Below are 25,095 nucleotides of genomic sequence, written 5' to 3' on the forward strand. Positions count from 1 at the left end.
GGTTACTGATAGCCGACCTCAACATAGTCGGGAGATGATGATGACCTATAGAAAACGCATTCCCTCGTATTTTCTCACTCTTGCACCTATATTCTGCCCCATTCCCAGCGTCAGAACCCATCATTCTGGCAGTTCGCCTTCCCGTCCGAAGCGCCGGTGTTCAGCTACGTGTTCGGCACGTTCTCGCCCTCGCCGCCGGAGCAGAGGCCTCAGAGGGCGAGGAGGCAGGTGCAAAGACAACAGCTTGCGGAGTTGAAGGCGCCGGAGACTGTAGATAAGTATGTGTTTTTTAAGGTGCTTAACTGCCTCTTTGAAGAAGTTTGGCTTTTTTTTAACGAAGTCAAAAATCATCAAATGACCCCTCCCGTGGCTCAGCAGCGGTGAGGGAGTGTCAGACTCTTACTGACTGAAAACCGCTGTGTTCCGTCGTAGGCCTTTTATGTACCAGGGCCGCGGTAACTCCTTCGAACAACCCGCAGCCCCGGCAGGCCTTGGCCCTACGTTTGCAAGTTTGCCTCGTGGTCAATTTATTAGGGTTACGTACCCAAAGGCTAAAACAAAATCTTATTTCTAGGAGTCCTAGACAGACTGTGTTATTGTCACCAGGCTATCTCATCTTTAAATTATTTTGATTGTGTATTTGTGTATTTCTGTTGTGGCTACAATAACAAATACTGAAAATTAGGTTGTAATGAATATTTTAGGGTGTACGGAAGACTGTGTATACGAGCCTGACAATTCTGATAATTATTAGGAGCGTACAGGCGACAGTTCACCCAATGGTTGGCAATTTTTTTAAAAGAAAATCTTGATTTCAATCAAAGTTTTCAGTCAGTTCGACACTGGCCAATTATGGCTGATCTTTGTAATGTACGTACTACCATTCATCTTCATACTGTTTTATGAGTCCAGACAAACTATCGGCCGTCTAGCGGCACACTAAAAGCAACACACTACTAAAGTGGTTTGATAATCTAAATAAAAAAAAAAAACTAATAATTCCTTTAAAATTCCAGACTAGAAAAAACCGAAGAAGGCTCCCAAATGGTGTCCCGAGTGAACCGGTTCATCACTAAATGGTGCAAACAGCATCAGAAAGCGCTCAGCTATTTCCACTGTGTGCTGGACCCGGACAGCTTCAGTCGCAGCGTTGAGAATATCTACCATGTCTCCTTTCTCGTGAGGGATGGCATGCTCGCTGTGAAGTTAGGTAGGTAATCTATATCTATATTATTATACATATTAAAAAGAAAAGATTTGGTTGTTTGAATTGGCTCCGAAACCACTGAACTGATTTGAAAAAATCGCTGTAAGGAAGCTACACTCTCTGCACTGAAAATGGGTTGCTGCTTCGAAGCTATGCTATCTGCGTTGAACATGGCTTTACATGGTACATGAGTACGAGAAGTTCCGACGGGACGCGGCCGAAACTACTTGGCGCAGCTAGTAGTATTATAGCAGACAGTATATTTGGCAGTCTGAAGGGCAACATTTACAAATCCGTCATAAGACCTGTCGTCTTGAATGGATCGGAGTGTTGGGCATTAAAAAAGAGGGTTTAGAAGAGAGTGCATGTAGCAGAAATAAGAATGCTGAGCTGGATGTGTGGTGTTACTAGAATGGATAAAGTGAGGAATGATTACATTAGAGGAAGTCTGAAAGTAGTGCCAGTTACGGAAAAGATGAGAAGTAGAAGATTGTCATGGTATGCATGGTATGGGCATGTAATGAGGAGGGATGCAACAAAGTGTGTGCTAAGTATGAATGTAGAAGGATGGAGAGGAAGATCTAAGAAAAGATGGATGGTTTGCTTGAAAGATGACATGAATAGGAAGGGAGTGAGTGTCAGTATGACGAGTGACAAGGGAAAATGGAAGAGAATGGCATATTGCGCCGACCCTAAATAAAATTGGGAACAGGGCAGGAGGAAGAAGATATTTGGCAGTCGCTATGGGTAGTCAGAAGCCAGAAAGTCTGACGACCAGTCCTACCAAGGAGTCTTGGGTTGCTGAGTAAGTGCTGGGTAACTGGGTTGAGGAGGTCAGATAGGCAGTCGCGCCGTATGACGCACTGGTACTCATCAGCATCCGATTAAACTAGGCTCTCAAGCCTTTTCCCAACTATGGGAAAAGGCTTGAGAGATGATGAATGATGAAAGTAACATAATGATAATATTTTTCATTATTTTGAGTTAAACTACTAATTTACCGATTTAGTTAAAGATAAAATTGTCTAATACACTAATACAATATAGTGTTTAATAAATAAAAAATAATGTTACATTATATACTTAGTAATTTAACTGAACATCAACTTCCCAGACGAGGAGCATGGTCTGCCGTTCATAACGCCGGTGTCGTCGACGCAGCAGGAGCGCAGAGACATCAACGATGAGAAGCAGTTCATCGTCTCCATCGATATGCAGCGGTGGCAGGTAATGTATACTAACCGAATAATACATGATGATGATGATGTCCTCCTAGCCGATGATTGACCACGGCGGCTATTCTTGTGTAGGGAGATCAGCCAACTGCGCAGGACATGTTATATATTTGTGCGCATTTGCTTGGAAACTCACTATTCCTTCACTCTCGTGGCACGATGGGACGGCAATCCGACACCAACGCAGAGAGATCACAAGCAGGACCAACATTTACCTACGTGCTCTCCGATGCACGGGTGTATCAATCACCAACTTCCAGGCTCCGGGCTACTTTATGTTTTCTAAAACCACAAAATTATTTTGACCCGCATTTGGTATGCTACAGCTAGCTAGACCAACGAGGCAGCTTTACAATAATCTATTTATTTTTCTTAGCTCGAACTGTCCCTCTACTGGGCAAAAGCCTCCCCATTTCGACACACCTCTCGATCCTTTGATAGTTCCCACCAATCAGGGACGGATTCTTTCTACTTTTCCGGGGCCTACCTCGTCTGCGGTGGCCGTCTTGTGGTACCCCCTGAGTGATGATGTTCGTCCACCTAACTGGATGCATTCGGATGAGGAGTCCAGCCCAGTCCCATCTTTATAATATTGTAATAGATTTATTTTTCTTTCCTCAGGATTTGGTGAAAGCTTTCGACATCCGCAAGCCATTGATGGTGCTGAAGAGATAACGTAAATTAATGTATTTTTGTTCGATCTGTGAAAATAATTTACCTCCACTTTTGTGATTGTTGTGTCATCATCTCCCGAGCCTTTTCCCAACTATGTTGAGGTCGGCTTCCAGTCTAACTGGAATCAACTGAGTACGAGTGTTTTAGAAAGAGCGACTGCCCTATCTGACCTCCTCAATCCAGTTACTCGGGCAACCCAATTCCCCTTGGAAAGACTGGTTGTCAGACTTACTGGCTTCAGACTACCTGTAATGCCTGCCAAAGATGTTCAAATGACAAATCTGTTATAATTATTAACCTCCACTTCTGTGATTGTTGTATAAGTGACATGAATAATGAATAAATGTTAATACAGTCGACTCTTGTTAATTCAAACCTGCGATATTTCGAACCTCTCGTTAATTCAAAGTTACCACGAGTTCCCTACAAAATCTCTTTATATTTCGAACTAAATCAATACATTTTTATGCACTTGGTAATTCGAACGAAAATAGCATTGCTTTATAACAAAACGACGCGTTAATTCGAATTCTTAGTGTGGGTCCACACTGCAAGCGCGGTGACTGGAGCCTGGGCGGGCGCGGCGAGCGGTGGCGTGGGGTGGCCACAGTGAAGGCGCGAGCTCTTGTAGCGGTATGACGTACATCAGGAGTGCAACACCTTAACTTATAGGAAATTGTTCTTTTATTTCACTCAATAACTTTCTTGTTATTGTGCGATTATTGTGGTGTGTTTGCTTTGCCAGATCGGTGGTTAAATTGAATTGCACTTATGAACGATTCAGTATCCACCGCCATTTTTTAGACAAACGAATATAAATGCACATACGCCGAACGACAAGATCGAACAGGGGCCCGATTTCCTAAGTTAATAATGTCAAAATCTAATAGAAATCGAATCGCAATATGATCGCAATAGCAGTTTTAACCATATCGGGCATTCTGCTACTGATAAAAGACCAATCGTATTCGATTGACATTTGATTGGTGTGCGATTGGTCTGCTATTTTGGTGATTTTGGTACGGTACGGATACGGTAGTTTGCTGTACAATCATTTTGCAATCGTAAATAATTTGCAGACAAAATGATTCATTATTATTTGTTATTGGCTCTCAGGTTAACTTACAGTTCCTTGTCTGTGTTTTTTAGCTGTTAGTCCTCCATACTACTTAAATAAATAAATGACAGAAAAGGATAAAAACGTTTATTTCAAAGAAAAAATAGCGGAATGCCACATACGTTTCAATCGTAATCGAGTCGGGATTGGATCGCAGTCGAACGTGAATCGTACGTTGCTTAAGTAAAATTAGGAGAATCGGGCCCCTGGTTTGTTACCCCCGCCGTCCGCGCACATCGAGCGCGTCATCGAGCGACCCAATGGTCGCTCGATGACTAGGCCCGTAGTGTGGCCAGAACGCGAAGATAGAAGCGTTTGAAACTTACGCTCGCTGTGTCGCTCAGTCCCATCGCACTAGGCTTCCGCCTTAGTCACTTCAATATGGACGCAAAGGCGCGTTTCATATGTTTGATATTTCGCGCCGCCGTCGCAACCGCGCTAGGCTCGCAGTGTGGACCCACACTTAGTCGTCCAACACTCGAGAATTCAAAGTTGCAGAGAGAATGAGGCGGAGAGATTCTAAGTCAGGAGTCAGAGAGCAGTCTGAGTAGCAGCAACCTTTTCTTGAAGCAGTATGACGGAGCTGTTTCGAAAGATTAATTACATAATGAATACATGTATGCACACAAATGTGTCTTTAAACTTTTGACATTGTTATAAAATAGCAGTTAACAAATAATAATTGATCAATACTTAATAATTCGAAGTTTTATTTATTTTCTTTCACAAATTTCGAACCATTTAATATTTCAAAAACTCGATAATTCGTAATATTTTAAGAGTCCCTCGAGTTTCGAATTAACGAGAGTCGACTGTATAAGATTTTATATTTGTAGTTATTTTGTTTTATTTTAAAATCCTAGTCTGGTGGTTTAGAAGCTTGTTTTTCAGATATGATTTCGAGTTCGATTCCAGGTCAGGCAAGACTCAAATAAGGGTTAGTAATATAAATAAAACAGGTAACGAATGCTGAAAATAATTATATTTCGTACACCATAACGGTCGCGAGTCGCGTAGAATTCCCACTTCACAACAATTGTTAAGATAATCTCTTATTATACAATACAATGATAAGCGCTATATACGTACCGACTTCATACTATATTTAAAACTAGACGATTTCCCGCGGTTTCACCCGCGTCTCGAAGGAACTAAGCCCGTACCGGGATAAAATATAGCCTATGTTACTCGGGAAGAGTGTAGCGCCCCAACAGTGAAAGAATTTTTCAAATCTGTCCATTAGTTTGGAGCCTTTAGGGTTTGTTTCCAAACAAAAAATGTTTTCTCTTTATTGCACATATGAAAATTTATAGTAAACACTTGTTTTAAGAAAACTGACGTTTATGTTATCGGCGAGTATCTAGGACATAAATGACTGAGTAAAAGATGAAAGAAAACATCTCGAGGAAACTTGGACTATAAAGTCTGAAATCAGCAACCTGCATTGAGCAAGCGTGGTGATTAACGCTCAATCCTCCGTGTGAGAGGAGGCCGCAGCCCAGCAGTGGGACGATAAAAAATACTGATGATGATGGAATTAACTTCCAAATAATTGGAGAAAAATATTTCTAAATAAAGTCGATACGTACACAGCGCGATAATAATATAATACTATACAATATTAATACATGTTTGATCGAGAATAATATAACATTACTATAGACACCGACATGAGGTCTCGTGTAAACACACAAATACAAATTTCCAATACATTACACTGTGTTCCCTCACCTGGATATAAAGTAGCTTTAGATTTCCCACCCACGTCAGACATTTTGTAAGACAGATAATCGGTCTGATTTTTTGTAGGACTATCTGACTAGGATTTTCTGGCTGACTTTTTGTTGGTCATGTGCGTTGCATTATTGCTATCAGTGTGGTCTTTTTTCCCGTACAAAACATCGGTCATCGATTATCGGATGTGGGCAGGCCTCAGGCTTTAGATTGTCTGTGTCAGTTTTGGCGTGAAAGCCCGACAAACAAATATGTTTACTTTCGCATTTATAATACTAGTAAGAATTTTCTAAACTACAGTGTAAAGTATAGGAAACCGTATATTAAACTATCATAACATAGCACAAAAGTACTTAAAAAATCATAATTACATTTCATAATAATGTAGAATATACATTGATATACATTTGCCAACATTTCAAGATCGAGGCAGCTTTAAAAAGATTAATTTTCTTGCTTCTGACTACCCGTAACGACTGCCAAAGATGTTCAAATGGCAACCGGGACCCACCAGTTAAACGTACTTTCCGAAAATTTTGCTAAGGATTTTTACTAATTTTAAAACTTTTAAAAATCTTTTGACAAAGCTGCTTCGACCATCACAAATCCAAAATACGTATAATATACAGTATGACACGACATTTGAACTTTAAACGCACACAAGGAATTAAAGTTAACGGAATAGACCAGTAAAATAGGCGGTAACAGAAAATAAGATATCGACCAAAATGTAGTTTATTTAAAAACTGTTTCCCAAGGTTCACTTGAGTTCTTAGGGTTAACCCCAATTGACCTCCTAAACATGACCCCCATTTGATCCCCTGATCATCAACCCATTTAAATACTTTATCATGACCCCGTTTGACCCCCTGTGAATTTTGTTCCATAAAAATCTAACATATATATCTAGATTACAATATCTTCTTTATCTTCATGGAAGGGTGACAGACAGACAAACACACAAGTCATGGTCTCATACAATACAATTTTGGTCGATCGAAAAACTAAAATAAATAGAAAAAAAACTAGGTACATACATTGCAATAATTTTAAAACTAAACGATTTATAATACATGGTATATTTTTAAATTAAAATATAGTTCATAAAACAAATTTTAATTCTATTTACAATGATGATACAGGTTTTTTAAATTATTGAAATATAATTAATTTTGGTGATAATTTTTTTTTCTTTAAGTCATAGTTTTTTTTTTTTGGGACGCGATGACTGGCTAATTAGGCTTAAATGTTTCACTCATTAAGATATGATTGACTTATAACAGTCATAAATAAATAAAGACTGGACAAAATGGGAAATGAATTGAGAATAAATAATGTAAAGCAATTAATGAAGTCACTTGGATATGGCCCATATACCAAAAGTTTTGAGTTAAATTCTTAACAAATAATATATCTTGGTTCAAAAGTAGATTTTTATATTTTTTTGAAAATAAAGGTATTTTGTTTATTATTTAAAGAAATCTCAGGGTTTCCAATACATTTGACGAACTCATCTACAATTAGTAGGTCGCTTCCAACAGGTACCTGTGGAGATCTAAGGGGGAGGCCTATGTTCAGCAGTGGACGTCCTATGGCTGAGATGATGATGATGATGATCTACTATTGGACCAAGATATTTGATACTTCATAAAAACATTGTGACATTAAATTTGTGGCCCAGAAATTATGCCCAGGTTCGACCAAAGCGGAGAAAATTTATCGGTTGTTTCAAAACTTCCCGCTTTGAACGTCCTGGACGTAAGATGACTGATATTCATATTGCATTTTATTTTAGTACTTACTATATTTTTTAAAGTTTCGCACGAAATCCAACATACAGTATTTTATAGAATCATACATAGTAGGTATATGTATTTACAGAATGGAAAGTTTATAATTTAAATCATTTCGTAAAATATCTAAGACCCAGTTGCACCATTTAACTATAATGATAATCAAACCATAACCAGCCGTATACTTGCCGCGCATTGGCCAAATCAGCGATTTGACAACTGAAAATGATTCGGTTCATCCTCCGTGCCTATTCCCAACCATTTTGAGGTCGGCTTTCAGTCTAACCAGATGTAGCTGATGTAGCCTATCTGACCTCCTCAATCCAGTTACCCGGGCAACCGAATACCCCTTGGTTAGACTGGTGTCAGACTTACTGGCATCTGACTACCCGTAACGACTGCCAAGGATGTTCGATGACAGCCGAGACCTACAGTTTAACGTGCCATCCGAAACACAGAAAATGGTTCGGTTATAGCTATAGTTTAATGGTGCAACTCACCGAAGTCCATAGGAATTAAAGTTAAACTATAGTTTTATATCATAGGAAGATTTTTTGTGATCAGTTTATAATACACTGCTGAGTGCAATAATCAATTTTGATTTAATCATTTTAAAATTGCATTTACATAAACGTGTCCGTAATTTTTACAGTACTTTTACGGCCGGTCCCAATATACTATCTGTTTCGCTTACTAGAGATCGGAGTTTGACGTTACTTGTATGGGGCTTATGTCAGAATTCTGTTTCTAGTAAGGTCTATACAATATTGGGAACAACCGTTAATAAATAATTTCAACAAAATTTATTATCATACATTAAGAGTAGGATAACATTTATAATTGATTTTAATAGTAATTTTTAATAAGAATTTATAAGCTTCGTAATAACTTAAAGATCGCCATTTCTAACTAAAATACTCATGTAAACTATTTTTTTTAATTTGTTCTTTTCTAATTTCCCATAAGGTTTCAATACGTATAACGAGCTATGGCGCAAAGTTTGCGCAAGTAAAATTCTTTGCACATAATTTGCGCAACATGTAATTTTGCGCAAACACTTACATCAAATGAAATACAGATTTATTAAAGCAATAATTTACCAATATTAAAATAAATACTTGAAGGAATGTCAAAGTTTTGAAAAATGCGTATTTTTTTTCTAAAATGGCGACCAAAAAGTTTGTCATAAAAGCCTTATGTTTATCATTGGCATGTTTTGGAATGTCATCCATATAATAATATAACAATGGAATTAATGTGATTTCACTTAAATTTTAGTATTTATAATAGTTTTCGTTCATTTAGACTCGCTGGCTGACTTTAATTGTTCTTTTAGTCGAGATATTTCTGCGCCCAATGTGTCCATGTTTTCCTGCAAAATAGATTTTTAAAAAAACCTCGTTATTTTTTCTAAATTTCTAAAATTACACTGTCACATTATCTGCATTAGTTGTCGCAGGCCCGGCTGCTGAGCAAGAGGACTCAGGTTTGATTCCCGAGTCGGGCCGAAATCGCTTTGTGGGTTTTAGACTACTTTCACAAAGCAGCCCGGAGCCTGGAACTTGCTGCTATGCGCCTGATCTCTTTCCAGTCGTGTCGGATTGCCGTCCCATCGGGCGCAGAGAGTGAAGGAATAGTGATTGCACCTGTATCCAAGCAAATGCTTGTGCACTATAACATGTAGTGCGCAGTTGGCTGATTTCCTTATATGAGAACAGCCGCCGTAACCGATAATCGGCTAGGAGGACATCATCATCACTCCTAACTTTATCTCTGCTTAACACATGATGTTGTAAATTATGAAAACTAAAAATGACTCCTGTAGCTAAACCATTATGGCATTAGGTTTTTTTTTTAAATTCGCCATAGAATATCATAAAGTATATACATATGATAGGATTTAATGGGATTAGGTAGGACACACCCGATATGATACGTTATAAAGTTTTTATTTGGCAAAAATGTATGTCGTTGCCACAATGGTAAGCATGCCGTACTGCCGAACTTCCGGGTTCGATTGCCGGTACATTCAATATTTCTGTGATGAGCTGTGTGTTAACTGTGCTACTATATTGTTATAAAACGAGCTTCCACCCCTCTTCTACGTTGTCGTGCCCTACGGGGTCCATTATGTTACACCATGTCGTAGTAAGGTATGTCGCAAGGTGACGCAATCGCAGCGTTTTTCTGTGTATAATATTATGTTTGTTTCGTTATTAGTTTTATTTGTTTTGTTGCTCTTTTGTGTAAATAAATGTTTTTTTCTTTCTTTCATGAAGCTTATGGAGTGCAATGAAATATTGAATATGTCGGAGACTGTCATTAGTACGGACACTAAACGTCACGCAAGCGCGCCCTCTGGTGGCGTTTCCGGTGAAACAACATTTTGGCGCGCTTGGCAGAGTCGTGGCGGTCAGCGTGGCGTCCGCGGAGCTCAGTCTTGGTCGAGTCTTGGTCGAGGCTTCGTCGAGTCTTCGTGGAGTCGTTGCGTTACTGCCGTTCGTTACGTGTAGTGTACCTAGTGTTATTGCCTAGCGTTGTAGTACCTAAACTTATTGTAAAGTCTTTTGATTTTTGTTTTGTAATGGTTCTTCTAACCTAACAGACAGACATGTGTTGCTGGGGAGTTTGTTCCGCCACTTCTTCTCCCCAGCCAAAACACATAGGAAGTGGCGAAGGGCGGGCGTTTTGGGGGCTGTCTTTTGTTCTGACTAATTTGAATAAACGTTTGAGTTTTGAGTTTGTTTGAGTTTTGAGTTTCTTTGAATTATCTCTTTGCTTGATTACCCTAACTGATGTCGGACGATAGTGCCATCCTGATGTTCGCCTCCGACAAATATATTATATAGGTAAGGTGCAGCACCTTGAGCGTGATGTTCTTGAGCAGCGTGTCCTCGAGCACGGCCTGCAGACGCCGCGTCATCTCCAGCGACAGCTCGGCGGGCAGCCCCGTCGGGTCGCCGCCCCACACCGCCGCCATAGCGCCGCCGCCTAGACGGGCTATCTCTTTCTGCAATTATAATATGGGTCATGTAGTTTTGAAAACTTCATTTGTTACCATTTTCGTTTGGTATAAATAATTGAGAATGATGCCTTTTCATATTAAATTTGCATGCTGAATATGAGGCGTGATATGAAGTACCATAATTGTAACCATATTTCAAACAAATATATTCTATTATATATACAAAAAAAAAAAAAACTAATAATTTCGTTCGCCCTTTTCAGTTTCGGTCAGAAATTTAATTTAAATTCGAGTTTCTTTATGAGATTTATTGTAAATTCAGCAGTCTTAAACAAGGACGAAGGCTTTAAGAAGCATATTTTTTATGTAATTCGGTTACCTGTACACGGCTGCGTCATTTCACAAATGCAAGAAATACTTATATACAAAATTTTGTGGACAGTTTTAACAAGTGTATAACGAACACATTAACGAATACATTTACAATAGACTGTACATAATAGCTCAAACTAATGCATGATAAAATCTAGGACATTTACCTTGGTTAGCTTCCGTTTAGGCTACATAGCGGCATGAACAAGCAAACATACTTTTATTATGATATGACACGTTTTTTTTTAAGTACATAATTCAAGGCTTTCTCAGAAAATAAATGAAGCATCACAATCCAAATATCTGCTAGCGATAAAATAAATTGACGGTAATAGTATACTTGAAGCTTAATATAGCTTGAAAAATTCGTTGGCCATTTATCCATATGAGGTACTAGCTTCTGCCAGCGGTTTCACCCGCATCCCGTGGGAACTACTTCCCGTACCGGGATAAAAAGCCTATAGCCTATAGCCTTCCTCGATAAATGGGCTATCTAACACTGAAAGAAATTTTCAAATCGGACCAGTAGTTCCTGAGATTAGCGCGTTCAAACAAACAAACAAACAAACTCTTCAGCTTTATAATATTAGTATAGATTTAACCCCCGACGCAAAAACGACGGGGTGTTATAAATCTGACGTGTCTGTGTGTGTGTGTGTGGCATCGTAGTTCCAAACGGATGATCCGATTGTAATGCGTTTTTTTTTTGGTTTTCATTCATGTATTTTTTACAAGCAAAGCTACTGGAAAATAACTGTAACTGTGTTAAGGATGGTTGAGGAGGTCCAATAGGTAAGCGTTCCATGTGGCACACTAGTGCTCAGCTGGCATCCATATAAACAGGTGACCTGAACAAAGGAAACGGCTAGACAAATAATCAAATACCTTATTCTCATCCCTGGTACTAGAGGCGACGGCACCAGCAGGCAGGGTGCACAGCAGATGGCGCAGCAGCCGGGACTTCGCCCTCAGCTCCGAGGTGAGCTGTCGCGAGTGCTCCTCTAGGAACTCGCAGCGCTCAGACCTTCGGGCGGCTGCTCGTTGTAAGGAGACTATTCGCTCTATGAGAGTTTGACGGTCTGGTTCACGGACCTAGTTTGAAAAAATATATGTTTTATATTTAATTTTATTTATTGTTTAAATTAAATAAAAAGTGGCACATGATGATGTCCTCCTAGCCGATTATCGGCTGTTCTCATGCAAGATCAGCCAACTGCGCAGGACATATTATATTTATTCATTGCACAGGTGCACTCACTATTCCTTCACTCTCATAGCCCGATGGGACGGTAATCCGATACCACCGGAGAGAGATCAGACGCAGATGTTTATAATTGATTTTATTTATTGTTTAAATAAAAAGTGACGTCATACAAACTAAAAGAATGGTGTTCATGGTAGAAAATAGTTACAACTGTATAATAAAGAATAATATGTAGAAGAAAGACTAAAAGATACATAATAGACAGTAAACTAAATACCTAGGTATATAAACTATCCCACTATGCTACCTTAATTTTCAATGTAGGTACCAAAAATCGACTAAAAAAATGTGTACATTTCGCGCCACTTAATTTTGCATACATGAAGTTAGCCATTTGACACCTCCAGTCCTTTTTCGTCTTTTTTTTCATATTTTGATGTCAATAGTAGCTAACTTCGGACAAGCAAAGTTTCTTGCAACTAATGCGCAAATAGTCAAATCTAACTTCAGAAGAGCAAAGTTAATTGGTAAGAATTGTAAATGAATGAAAGATAATACAGATCTACAAAATTAAAATAATTTTTATCTAACCTTAGGGAATATTTTACCGAATAGAGTTGGATATTTAATCTGGAAAATCAATTAAATTGTAAGTTATTTAATGAATTAAATAAATTCTCACCGCAGTAGTTTGTTCCTGAGATATGCATGAAAATGTAACAATATAAATGTATATCAGAAACAGCAGTGAACAGTTCGTCTTAATGACAGAAGATCTTATATGGGGAAGAACGGGTGTACTATGCCAAATCGAATGACAAATAATCGAATATCAATTGATCGACCACTATAAATCGAAATTCTAAATACTCGAACATTCATAATATCGAATGGTTATTAAATCGAACATTCAATACATCGCGCAGTCAATACATCGAGTGTTCAAAATATCGAATGTTCGTTTGATCGAGCGTTAAATGTGATTTATTAGTAAATGTTGTTTTTCTTGTATTCATAAAAAATATGGATTTTTCGATAGGACGAATATACGATGCATTTAACACTCGATCAAACGAACATTCGATATTTTGATCACTCGATGTATTGACTGCGCGATGTATTGAATGTTCGATTTAATAACCATTGGATATTATGAATGTTCGAGTATTTAGAATTTCGATTTATAGTGGTCGATCAATTGATATTCGATTATTTGTCATTCGATTTGGCATAGTACACCCGGGAAGAACATGGCACTAAGCTGATAATAATTTCTTCTTATTCTATTTCAGTTAACAATGCAAGCATTTGCTATAAATGCTACCAATTATTATTTACGCGACAGTTTTATGTCTGCACGTATGGATTTTTGTTATCCGTGTAACTGGGTTGAGGAGGTCAGATAGGCAGTCGCTTCTTGTAAAACACTGGTACACAATTAGTTGGGAAAAGGCTAGGCAGGTGATGATGATGACTTTATATCATGTATTACTAACCTGTATATCGGGTAAGGCGTCGCTGTGTCCGTTGTGCAGCCTGTCCTCATGAGGAGCGCTCTCGCCGCTGCTGAGTGATGATACCGACCCTGAAATAATAATATGTACTTATCATCATCATTAGCCTTTTTATTGCCCCGTTGTAGGGAACAGGGGAGGCCACGTTTCTCGTACAGAGAAGGAATGAGAGTCAAATTCCCGATTTTTATTCTATTTTGACAGACTTCGGACTAAGACAATAGCTATAGTTAAGCATTTGGACCCCAATGACTGTCTTGGGAAACAGCTAGACTAAAACAAAATAACTATTTTACAAAGCGATTGGACACAGTTTTATAGTAAGTTGTATATGACACTTGCATTAACGAATATTTGACATGTGTTTATGTGCAAATACTGACCTGTTCTCGTAGAGGGCGCTAGCTGTTGCGGCAGTTTAGCTTCCAGCTGCTCGCAGCGCTTCACAGCGCGTTGTAGCTCGCGATTCAATTCCTATGATAATTTAATATTACACTTCGAACTTCCTAATGTTATAAATATGGAAGTGAGCTCTATCTGTATGTCAGTCGCCACATTACCGATTTTGATGAAAGACATGGCTTCCTTTTAGATGGTTGTGAACAGTGCTTCTCACGGCACGTGAGTGAAATCGCGGTTATTTTTTTAATTTGTTTCTTTTAACAAAAAAAAAATAAGAACATTTAAATACAAAAATATTTCATTCTTTCATGCGTGATTTTCTTTGCGCAAATTAGCACATGGTTATGACTTTTTTTTACGCAAGTTAGCGCATCATTGTAAGTTGTTTGCGTAGTTTAGCGCATTGTTGTGATGTTTTTGGGCAAATTTACACTTCTTTTAAATATTTTTGCGCGTTGTCAGGTAAAGAACTTACCTTTATGGCACTGGTATGTTTCTTCTTGAGAACTCCATTCTCCCCCTTCTCCCACTCCAACTTCTTGTTCGCTTCTGACAACTCTTCTGTCAGCTCTGCCACCTGACACAAGTAAATTACAAAATATTATGCTGTCATTAGCGCAGTGTCAGTTTGAAGTCAGTAAGTAGGCTTTCCCAGGAGACCATAAGTGTACTGTCAATATATTGTACGAAGGAAGGAAAGATTAGCAGAGATACCATAAGGCAGGTAGGTCAGGCGCCTTCTTCTAAGTTGAGCGAGACGAGAACACTGCGTTACGAGCGTAGAAACCAGACGTTCAGGTTTCGTGATACATGTCGCCGACTTTTTGAGTATTAAAAAAAAGGTGGGTTCTTAAAAACGTATGAGGGCGAAGACAGTAACGTTCCTCGTCCCCCGAACACTCGCATTTCGACGACGCTAGTTTCTTAGGAGATATTAGGTTACACATCGCTGAAAGTTATTTTGTTCTAAATGATATATTTATTTTTATTATATTGTGTACATATATTGTATGTACTGTCAGTATATAGTGTGCCTACCTTCCTAGCCAGCACTCTGTTCTCCTTGTTCCGCCTATCGGTCTCCTCGGCTAGAGCCGCGTGCAGTCGCGTACACTCTCCCTCTAGCGTCACCAGACGTTCCCGAAGAGATGCATTGTCTACGCCTAAAGCTCGGGCCTGTAAGAAAAATATACATAGAATAAACACCAGGTGTATATAGGCAAGATCTGTTGCGAAGTATTTGAGCCTAGAAAGTGATTTTTCTTATTAATACCGAGTGGTTTATGTCAAAGGACACCCCAAAACTATGTCATCCTGCAAACGTTTATGGAAAATCAAGACCTCGCTATAAGTTTGACTGAGATCAAGCAGAAATCGAAGGAGTAATACATGAGCGTAGAACCTAAGAGGGTACATAAATGCTCTGCGGCCGAAGGTTTCAACCTTTTTTTTGTGACGGCAAAAATCGTGGTTGCGATTGCCGTCCCATCGCGCTATGAGAGTGAAGGAATAGTGAGTGCACCTGTGTCCAAGCAAATGTGCGTGCACTATAATATGTCCTGCGCAGCTGGCTGATCTCCTTATATGAGAATAGCCGCCATTATGAACGCGAGCATACGTTTTGTCCGTGCCCGTTCAGAACGTTTCTGCTCCGTCTTTGACCCGGCTTAAGCCCGGCTGTTTCTCTTAGTAAGGAAATGGCTAGGCCGATGATGACATACCTCAGCCTCATGTCGACTGGCAGCGGCGCTAACAGCCACGTGGTTGGCAGTCAGCTTGGCGGCATGCTCTAAGGCGGCGGCCTCTCTGCGGCCGCAGGTCTCGGCGACTGCTCGTTCTACGCTCAATGCTTCTTCCGCTTGCGTTGCTCGCTCTGTTTCTCTGAGAAGAGAATATGAAAAAAAAACTCATCATCATCTTCCGAGCCTTTTTCCCAACTATGTTGGGGTCGGCTTCCAGTTAAACCGGATTCAGCTGAGTACCAGCGCTTTACAAGGAGCGACTGCCTATCTGACCTCCTCAACCCAGTTATCCGGACAAATATGAAAAAACAACTCCCAGTATGGACGACCTCGATGGCACAATGGTCACCGTGCCGGAATGTCAAACCTGAGGTCCCGGGTTCGATTCCCGGTTCGGTCGACATTTGTGTGTGATGAGCATGCTTGTTGGGCGTGGTCTGGGTGTTACAATATGTATATATGTAGTTTATCAGTTGTGTTAGCACCCATAACACAAGTTAATTAATAACTTACCATGGGGCTAACCGACCGTGTGTGAAAAAATGTCCCGATTATATTATATTATATATAAAAGAAAGTCGTACAAAATAATAGCACTACTTATATCAAGAATGGCTTAACCATATAAGCCATGTATTCACTGGGAAACAATGTTTCAGATACACAGTTTCTGAAACATCACGTAGATGTTTACAGCAACAATGTTTCGGAAACTCTGCCGTCCACACCGTCAGATGTTTACAATACGTCACCCGAGGAAGTAGTGTTGCCTACATTTATTTGCATAAGTCCATTTCTAGTAAAAAGAAGAAGAAAAGAGAAATTACTTGCTATGAAGACATTTATTTGGCGTTTATAAACAAATGAAACACGCGTCCACACTTGTATCCATGTTGCGCAACTGATTTGTTTCTGTGCTCCCCGCCACGGGTGGGGAGCACAGAAACATTCGATAAACACGTAGTGTTTACAGAAACAAAATTATATATTATATATATAGATTTTGTTGTTTTGTTGTTGGAACAAAATTATATATTATATATATAGATTTTGTTTCTGAAACAGTGTTTATAAACAATTGTTTCTCAGTGAATACATAGCTTTATGCTGAAAATTAGAGGGGAGGAAGCAAGACATAGGATAGTTTTAATCACCATCTGGCTACGAGAAGGCAGTTAGCAGATAGAATATATTATTTAAGCGGGCCAGCAAAGCAGATTTGCTTTGACTAATACATATGTGTAACTTACCTCTGCAACTGCGCACTAAGAGTGTCCGCTAAAGCAGCTTTCGCCCTCAAAGCTGCTAACTCCGCAGCCTCCTCTTCTAAACGCAGATTACTCTCTTTTAGTTGTTCTACCTGTAATATCAATTTATGTTTTAAGTTATTTATATGAATTATAGATGCCTGACTGAAATAAATTAATAAAAATAAATAATATACTAGCGACCCGATGGGCTTCACATGGGTGCAAGAAACCTCGAAAATAACAGCATTTCTCCACTATTTAATGGATATTATTTTACAAATAAACCTTCCTCTTAAATCACCAATTCTATTTAAAAAAACCGCATCAAAATCCGTTATGTAGTTTTAAAGATTTCTGCATATACATAGGGATAGGGCTTAAAAAAATAGTAATTCTAATTAGTCCGCATTTTAGATTAGCAAAAAATACTGAATACGTATTTTTTATTTTAACAAAACATTAAGGGCCTTACTACAAAAACTTTAAACCCTGTTTTACACTTGTCTAATAAAATTTTGGCTGCAAAATGAACCATATGTCAACGTCATAATTTGACATTTTTTTAGACAAGGCATAAACTGACGTTTAAAAGTTTTTGTGGTAAGACGGTAAATATTTACTAAGATACAACGCAACAATGATTGAGAGAGCTCGTGACGTCATGTCTATGTAAACATTTTACTTATAGTTCGGCCATTCAGAGAATGCGTTCCTGACACGTCGCGATTGAACTGACGACGTAACTACATTCATTGATTATTGATATAATAATGTTGTTTTAATGCTCCTCAATTGTTAAAACGGTAAACAACCAGCAAAAATATTTTTATCGTAACTGCAACGCCATTGCAAAGTTACGTCGTCAGTTCAATCGCGACGTGTCAGGAACGCATTCTCTGAATGGCCGAACTATAGAAGTGACACAAAATTCAATCGTGTTCTATCTTCGTTGTTATTTGTTTGTGAGAGAAAAAAAAACTTTCCTCGTCCCCCGAACACCCGCATTTTGGCGAAGCTTCTGTCTTAGCTATTTTGCGTTATGACATCTTCCCTAGTCATTTTGTTCTTCATGGTCATTTTTCCAGGTCAATTCCAGGTCAGGCAAGTACCAATGCAACTTTTCTAAGTTTGTATGTACTTTCTAAGTAAATCTTAGACACCAATGACTGTGTTTCGGATGGCACGTTAAACTGTAGGTCCCGGCTGTCATTGAACATCCTTGGCAGTCGTTACAGGTAATCAGAAGCCAGTAAGTCTGACACCAGTCTTACCAAGGGGTATTGGGTTGCCCGGGTAACTAGGTTGAGGAGGTCAGATAGGCAGTCGCTTCTTGTGAAAACACTGGTACCCAGCTGTGTCTGGTTAGACTGGAAACCGACCCCAACATAGTTGGAAAAGGCTCGGAGGATGATGATGGTCCTATCTTCCTCACCTCGGCAGTGGAGCGAGCGAGGGCGGCGCTAGCGGTGTCCCGCTGTCTCGTGCAGCTGTCTAACTGCTGGGTGGCGGATGTCAGACGACGTTCTAACTCGTCTCGTTCGTGACGACATAGTATTAACGCGGCTTGGCTTTCTTTGAGTTCTGCTTCTGTTAGGACCGAGATGATGAAATAGGTTAGATTATTATTAAACAAAATATTAGTTAGCAAAGTAAACAATAGTACATTGAGTGCTATGTGCGCCTTTAGTAGGCATTCATAACTGAAAATTGATATTTGAATAGATATATTTTGTTATGTATTGCCGTTGGTACACGAAATAAATAAATAATGTCGGAAAACCAATACAAGACAACGGGCAGAAATGTTGTCATCCGCTCATTTCAGGAAGTGTGAAATGTAAAGAAAAGGTCGACACCACATAAAATTTCGTTAAGAACAGGAAAAGAATGACAAAGAACCGTTGAAAATAAAAAACAAATATAACATCGAGATTTTTTTTCACGGAAGTCAAAAATAGATTATTCGTTTCACATTAGCTACTAAAAAATAGATGTAAAGAGAATTTTTCAAATAGGATGGTAAATAATCGAGACATGGGCGACCAAACAAATATAAAATCCGTATTGATAACCTTTTTGGGAAGTCGGTTAAAATACAGAACATTTTATAGTTGGTACAAGACCGTGATATGGGCAACCAAACACAAAAAATACAAAAGTACACAAGTACCTAGTTGCTTGGCGCGAGCGGAGTCGGTAGCGTTGGCAGTGGCGGCCTCTTTAGCTGCTTCTAACTCTGTCACCTGCTGGGTAAGTTTCTCTGCGCGTTCTGATGTTTCCTGATGACAATAACACTGTGACTGACATATGCCGGCTTAAATTATAGGGGTTAGAAACTTGAAATCTAGCAAAGGGGTTTGTGTTTTGTTATAAACATATATAAAAGTAGGGCTGAGAGAGGATAATTGAAAACTTGCCTTTTAAGGAGATAAAACAAGGGTGCACGGTTTGTATGAGTTTTTGAACTCATTAAAATGAAATTCAGTAAGAAGGTTTTTCATTGAAAGTCATGGAATATGTGTGAACAAATTTTTTTAATCATACCTTAAGGGGTAAAAGGAAGGTGCAAAGTTCTCAATATCGCAAAACATTAACATGGTAGTAATACATATATGTTTATTTTAATTTCCACGTCAATGTTAGAGTTTTCCAGAACACTCCATACCTTATAAGCGTCCATCTCCATCCGCAGCTTGCTCTGCGTCCACTTGAGTCTGTCGTCCAGCTCGCGCAAGTCTTCGCGCAACTTCTTAGTTCATGTCACTGTATACCTTCACCCCTGTATATAGCAACAACATTCCAGAACACTCCATACCTTATAAGCGTCCATCTCCATCCGCAGCTTGCTCTGCGTCCACTTGAGTCTGCCGTCCAGCTCGCGCAAGTCTTCGCGCAACTTCGCTAGCTCACGCTCGCTGTTCATTAGTTCGTGGCACTGAAGACAACATTAATGTTAGTAATTCAACGCCCGTGAGCCTTTTCTCAACTACGTTGGGATCGGCTTATAATTTAACACGATTCAGCTGAGCATTACTTAGTGTTTTATAAGGAGCGACTGCATATCTGACTATCCTCAACCCTAGGCGTGGCCGGTCCTTGGATGGATGACCATCCTGATTATGTCACGAGTTTCCTCATGTTTCGGAAATCACGTTAAATGGGTGGATCCTGGCTGTCATTTGGACATTTTTGGCAGTCGTTACTGGTAATCAGTATCAGGTTACTGGGTTAAGGGGGCCGCATAGCTGCCTGCATATCCACTTAGACTGGACGCCAACCACAACATAAGGAAAAGGCTAGACAGATAACAATAAACCTACCTTATCATCATACAACTGACAGATCCTCTGTTTCTCAGCATGGGCCGACCTGAGCTTCCCGTTGAGGAGTTCCACCTCCCCCTGGGCCGCCTTCTCAGCTTTAGCAGCATTTTCAGCCGCCCGCTTTGCTTCTATAGCGGCGCATTCTACGCTCGCGTAACGCATTACTGCCGCGTCTTTTTCGCGTTCCGCGTGGTCTACGCGTTTGCCCATCTATAAATGATGTGAAAAAAGTTGTTAAATAGGGCAAAATACACCCTTTTATTGAACGCAAAATTGGTTAATGAGATGGTTTTGAAGAGTAGCACAGTTTGCTAGTAGATTTGTAGTTAAAATTTTAACGACCTCGATGGCGCAATGGTCACCATGCCGGACTGCCGAACCTGTGGTCCCGGGTTCGATTTCCGGTTAGATCGACATATTTTGTCTAAACTCTTGCTGTCTAGACAGTTGTGTCAGCAACCGACCATGTGTGGAAAAGTGTCCCGACATTATTTATTTATTTAACTAGCTTCTGCCAGCAGTTTCACCCGCATCCCGTGGGAACTACTTCCCGTACCGGGATAAAAAGTAGCCTATAGCCTTCCTCGATAAATGGGCTATCTAACACTGAAAGAAATTTTCAAATCGGACCAGTAGTTCCTGAGATTAGCGCGTTCAAACAAACAAACAAACAAACTCTTCAGCTTTATAATATTAGTATAGATTTATGCCAATAGGTAATGAGGATGTGTAAGGCAAACTTTATTGATGTATATCTAAAAAGTATGTACGTATCTATCTAGCTGTTTCACTTGCTTCCAGTGGAAATTACTTTCTCTACCTTGATAAAATATAGCTTATTTCTTCGAGATAATATTCTAAATGCGAAAGTAACTCTGTCTATCTTGCTTATTGGCAAAAACTACTGAACCAGTTTCATTGGAATTTACTAGAACCTAGACTATGTGTGTGTACCCAGACTATAGATCCTTTTTGCTAGATTCTAGAAACATGAGAAAAGATATAGACAACTTTTTATCCAGGTGCAAAAAGTAGATCTCTCAGTGTGCAGGTGGAACCACGGAGTAACAGCCAGTTATCACACAAGAGAAAAACATGAACCCTTCATGACACATATATACCTAAGTGTATCTCTTTTGTATCCTCATTGCAATTTCCTGTATGTAGTTACGAGTGTATGTGGACTCTCATCTTTGTTGCAACAATGGTGCCCTTACAAATAACAATGTTCCTTATCTACCACAAATATATGGAATGAAAAACCTTGGGTAATTGATAAAACGCTTCCTGTATATGATATCTAAAATTCTAAACCTTTATTCTAAAATTCTAAACCTAAAAGGCGAATGTTATGTTCTCAGTTAAACAGCTGATCCAATTGTTGAGATGTATACATAAATTATACTAGTTACTATAGTTCGGCCATTCAGAGAATGCGTTCCTGACACGTCGCGATTGAACTGACGACGTAACTTTGCAATGGCGTTGCAGTTACGATAAAAATATTTTTGCTGGTTGTTTACCGTTTTAACAATTGAGGAGCATTAAAACAACATTATTATATCAATAATCAATGAATGTAGTTACGTCGTCAGTTCAATCGCGACGTGTCAGGAACGCATTCTCTGAATGGCCGAACTATAGCTGGTCTATGTGGGTTCACCTAATCCCAAGGAAACTACTTTCCACACCTGAGTAAAATAGCAATTGTCTTATCTCAGGTTCTTGAATGTTTACAAAATTTCATTTATATTAGTATAGCAATTTTGGCATGAAAGCATGCCAGATAGGTACAGGATGACTTTAGCATTTATAATATTAGTATCTGGCCCATTATCCAGATAAATAAGTAGTTGTATTGGGAGTGAGTTAAACTGCAAGAAAATATTAATTATAATACTTACCATATCCAACTTGACCTCCAATTCTTTGAAGGTCATATCCTTTTGCTGCAGCTCATCACATTGCTGTTTAACTCTATCCCTCAAGGACGCATTCTCCTTTCTCTGTTCAGCCAGCACTCTCTCCAAAGACTCTATTTGTAACCGCATAACATCCTTTTTAGCATCACCGACCTCTGTGGTGTCTGCTTCAGTTGTCTTTGGTATTACTACCTCTACATTTGAATTTGGAATTATTTCCTGATGCTCAGTTGTTTCAACTTTTTCTGGGATTTCAGTTTTGGTGTCTACATTCTCATCTTCAAATATATCATTCATTAGTTTACCATTTGGCAGGTTTTTGGTATTTTTTACTGGTTTCTGATTGTAGCTTGTTCTGTGGGTGTAGGCACTTTTTAAGCTGCCACTAACGGATGAAAATATACCGTGTACGTTCTTAACTATGCTACCTATATCTTGAGATAATAACTCTTTTGGTATTCTTGTGTATTTAGGATCTATATTTACTAGGTTTTCAGGTATTTTATGAACAGCGCTAACTTTAGTTTTTTGGCTGGCAAAGTCTGAGAGTATTTTGTCAGCATTCAATTCTTTGTCACTAGAATTTAAGCTTGCATTTTCGATTGGTACTGTATATGATATGTTTGAGATATTTTCAGCACTTTTACTAAAAGGAGATTTACACATGACATTGTTTTCAGAACATTTATGCTCGTTGAGACTTACAGTCGATGTAGTTAGAGGCCTATTTACATTATTATAATCTGTGTCTTTAAAATCAGTTATTTCACCATTTTGATCAATTTTTCCATCTGTCTCATCAATATTCATACTTTCTATACAATTCATGATTAATTCTTTGGCTAAATCGACATCGGTTTTTTGAGGAAATTCGAAATTTAAATTGTTAGTAACGCCGTCTTCAGACCCTGGGCTGGAAAGACTACTCTCGTTGGATAGGCTGTCCGTGGACGTTCCATTGCCCAAATCATGGTTTATTATATTTTTAATCGGAGATAGCTCGGAATCAGAAGCTGGGAAGGCGGCAGAACACGAGTCTAACGTGTCCAGCCCCGAATCACAAATAGTTTCGCCCATTGATCCATTTTCTTTCACTTTTTCATTGACGTCAACAGACTCAATATGGACCTCGTTTTCTTCCAATTCCGTCGACATTTTTGATAATTACACTTGTTATTTATCATCTATTTCATTTAACTTTTTGATAATGAACAAATAAGCCATGAAGAAACTAAATTATTGTTATTTTTTTAATAAAAATAAACATCAGCAGTGTTTGACTTTGACGTTCCTTGTTAAATTGTGTGTGGCCAGTTCTTTTTTCGTGACTGTAAATGTTGCATGTGTATAAATAAGTCCATTTAAACTTATTTTTTTCATAAAAATAAGTTCAAATATAGTTCGGCCATTCAGAGAATGCGTTCCTGACACGTCGCGATTGAACTGACGACGTAACTTTGCAATGGCGTTGCAGTTACGATAAAAATATTTTTGCTGGTTGTTTACCGTTTTAACAATTGAGGAGCATTAAAACAACATTATTATATCAATAATCAATGAATGTTATAATTTTGTGCCAAACTGAGTGTCAAATAACTTGGTAAACAATATTTTTCTAAATCTATACTGCGCTATTACAAGGTTATGTCAGCGGTTTATATTTTGTAGTGCTGTGCTAAAAATAACAGGCAAGTATCGTAATCTGTTCTTATACAGTTATAATATAAAATAATACGTTTTGATTTTCTTTTTAAGAATTGGAAAATAATGGACTATAAGACTTAATTATAACGTTTATGAAATATAAAAATAAAACTATGACCAAACCGCATTTTTATACTTAGATTAAAAATGGTAACCCCAAATGGCGTTATGGGCCGCCATTTTGTGACGCTAAAACAGTCGTCCGTTGTCGTTTCGTGCGCATAGACCACGTTTTTCAAGTGTTTTCGATCTGTTTTTATTTGATTACCCGGCTTTTGTTAGACCGAGATATCAGGATTGATTCTGTTATTGATAATAATATAATTATACATGTAGGCGAAGATGATGATGAAGACACCACCTCCTCAAGCAAATCGGAGTCTGATTAATATTCTGTTCGCACATTCAATTCAATGTACTTGTAACAAAGAATAAATAAAACAATTTTATTATATGAATATTACCTTTTTTTGGTTTCCACTTAAATAACTAAAATATAAAACAAATGATTCCGCCAATTTAAAACGAAAATAATCTTAAAATAATGCGGCGGTTCATTTTGAAGGAACGGTAACGAACTCAGTGTTATGTTGTGCCCATCACTAGTCGTGACTAACTGATAGGTGTCAGGAACGCATTCTCTGAACGGCCGAAGTATAATTAGTTCAAAAAAGTTTCATAAAAATCAGTTTTTGATTCATTTTACAAACAAATCAAAGGGCAGTAGCATTTATTTGCACAATTTTCTAAAAGTAAAAGAAAAATGGATTATTCCTTCCTCTATTCCTTGGTGGGTTCAAAAGTTGCCAAAGTGCAAAAAAAAGTGCGATGGTAGAATACTTTCTATCAAGGTCGTATACAGCGTCGCATTTTTGAAAATAATTGGTAGTGTAGTTATTATCAAATGTATTATTGTCCATTGTAAAGTTTTAGGTT

General features: G+C 38.6%; 2 protein-coding genes across 3 annotated transcripts in view; one reads left to right on the forward strand and one right to left on the reverse strand.

Annotated features, from left to right (window-relative positions):
* LOC124644046 (EP300-interacting inhibitor of differentiation 3-like) overlaps nucleotides 1–3,476 on the forward strand; it is a 30,930-nt gene extending 27,454 nt beyond the window's left edge. Inside the window, exons 4-7 of the mRNA XM_047183233.1 lie at nucleotides 109–278; nucleotides 1,017–1,210; nucleotides 2,322–2,434; nucleotides 3,064–3,476. Of these exons, the coding sequence (XP_047039189.1) occupies nucleotides 109–278; nucleotides 1,017–1,210; nucleotides 2,322–2,434; nucleotides 3,064–3,117 (531 nt within the window). The 3' untranslated portion in view covers nucleotides 3,118–3,476. The remainder of the gene's footprint in view (nucleotides 1–108; nucleotides 279–1,016; nucleotides 1,211–2,321; nucleotides 2,435–3,063) is intronic.
* Nucleotides 3,477–5,198: 1,722 nt separating this feature from the next.
* Nucleotides 5,199–23,744, reverse strand: LOC124644045 (coiled-coil domain-containing protein 186). 2 transcript variants are annotated; one of them, XM_047183230.1, is made up of 15 exons: nucleotides 22,438–23,744; nucleotides 20,531–20,743; nucleotides 20,026–20,145; nucleotides 19,381–19,489; nucleotides 18,643–18,797; nucleotides 17,211–17,320; nucleotides 15,940–16,099; nucleotides 15,257–15,394; nucleotides 14,694–14,795; nucleotides 14,200–14,290; nucleotides 13,799–13,887; nucleotides 12,894–12,932; nucleotides 11,984–12,190; nucleotides 10,625–10,771; nucleotides 5,199–9,133 (listed from the first exon to the last, which is right to left on the reverse strand). In XM_047183230.1, exons 1-15 carry the CDS (start codon nucleotides 23,608–23,610, stop codon nucleotides 9,059–9,061), a joined length of 2,928 nt encoding a protein of 975 aa, XP_047039186.1. In that variant the 5' UTR covers nucleotides 23,611–23,744; the 3' UTR covers nucleotides 5,199–9,058. The 2 variants fall into 2 exon arrangements, with proteins under 2 accessions (XP_047039186.1, XP_047039187.1); XM_047183231.1 differs by lacking the exon at nucleotides 12,894–12,932.
* Nucleotides 23,745–25,095: the final 1,351 nt, after the last annotated feature.

This window comes from Helicoverpa zea, chromosome 29 (genome assembly GCF_022581195.2).
Source record: "Helicoverpa zea isolate HzStark_Cry1AcR chromosome 29, ilHelZeax1.1, whole genome shotgun sequence".
Taxonomy (NCBI): domain Eukaryota; kingdom Metazoa; phylum Arthropoda; class Insecta; order Lepidoptera; family Noctuidae; genus Helicoverpa; species Helicoverpa zea.

Excerpts from the sequence above, each read along its gene's own strand:
- LOC124644045 (XM_047183230.1), bottom strand. The coding sequence starts at position 23,610 with ATGTCGACGGAATTGGAAGAAAACGAGGTCCATATTGAGTCTGTTGAC. Across the intron at positions 14,796-15,256 it reads ACAGAGTGCTGGCTAGGAAG|GTGGCAGAGCTGACAGAAGA; the intron begins GTAGGCACACTA and ends TACTTGTGTCAG. Across the intron at positions 13,888-14,199 it reads AGCGCCCTCTACGAGAACAG|GGTCGGTATCATCACTCAGC; the intron begins GTCAGTATTTGC and ends TTATTATTTCAG.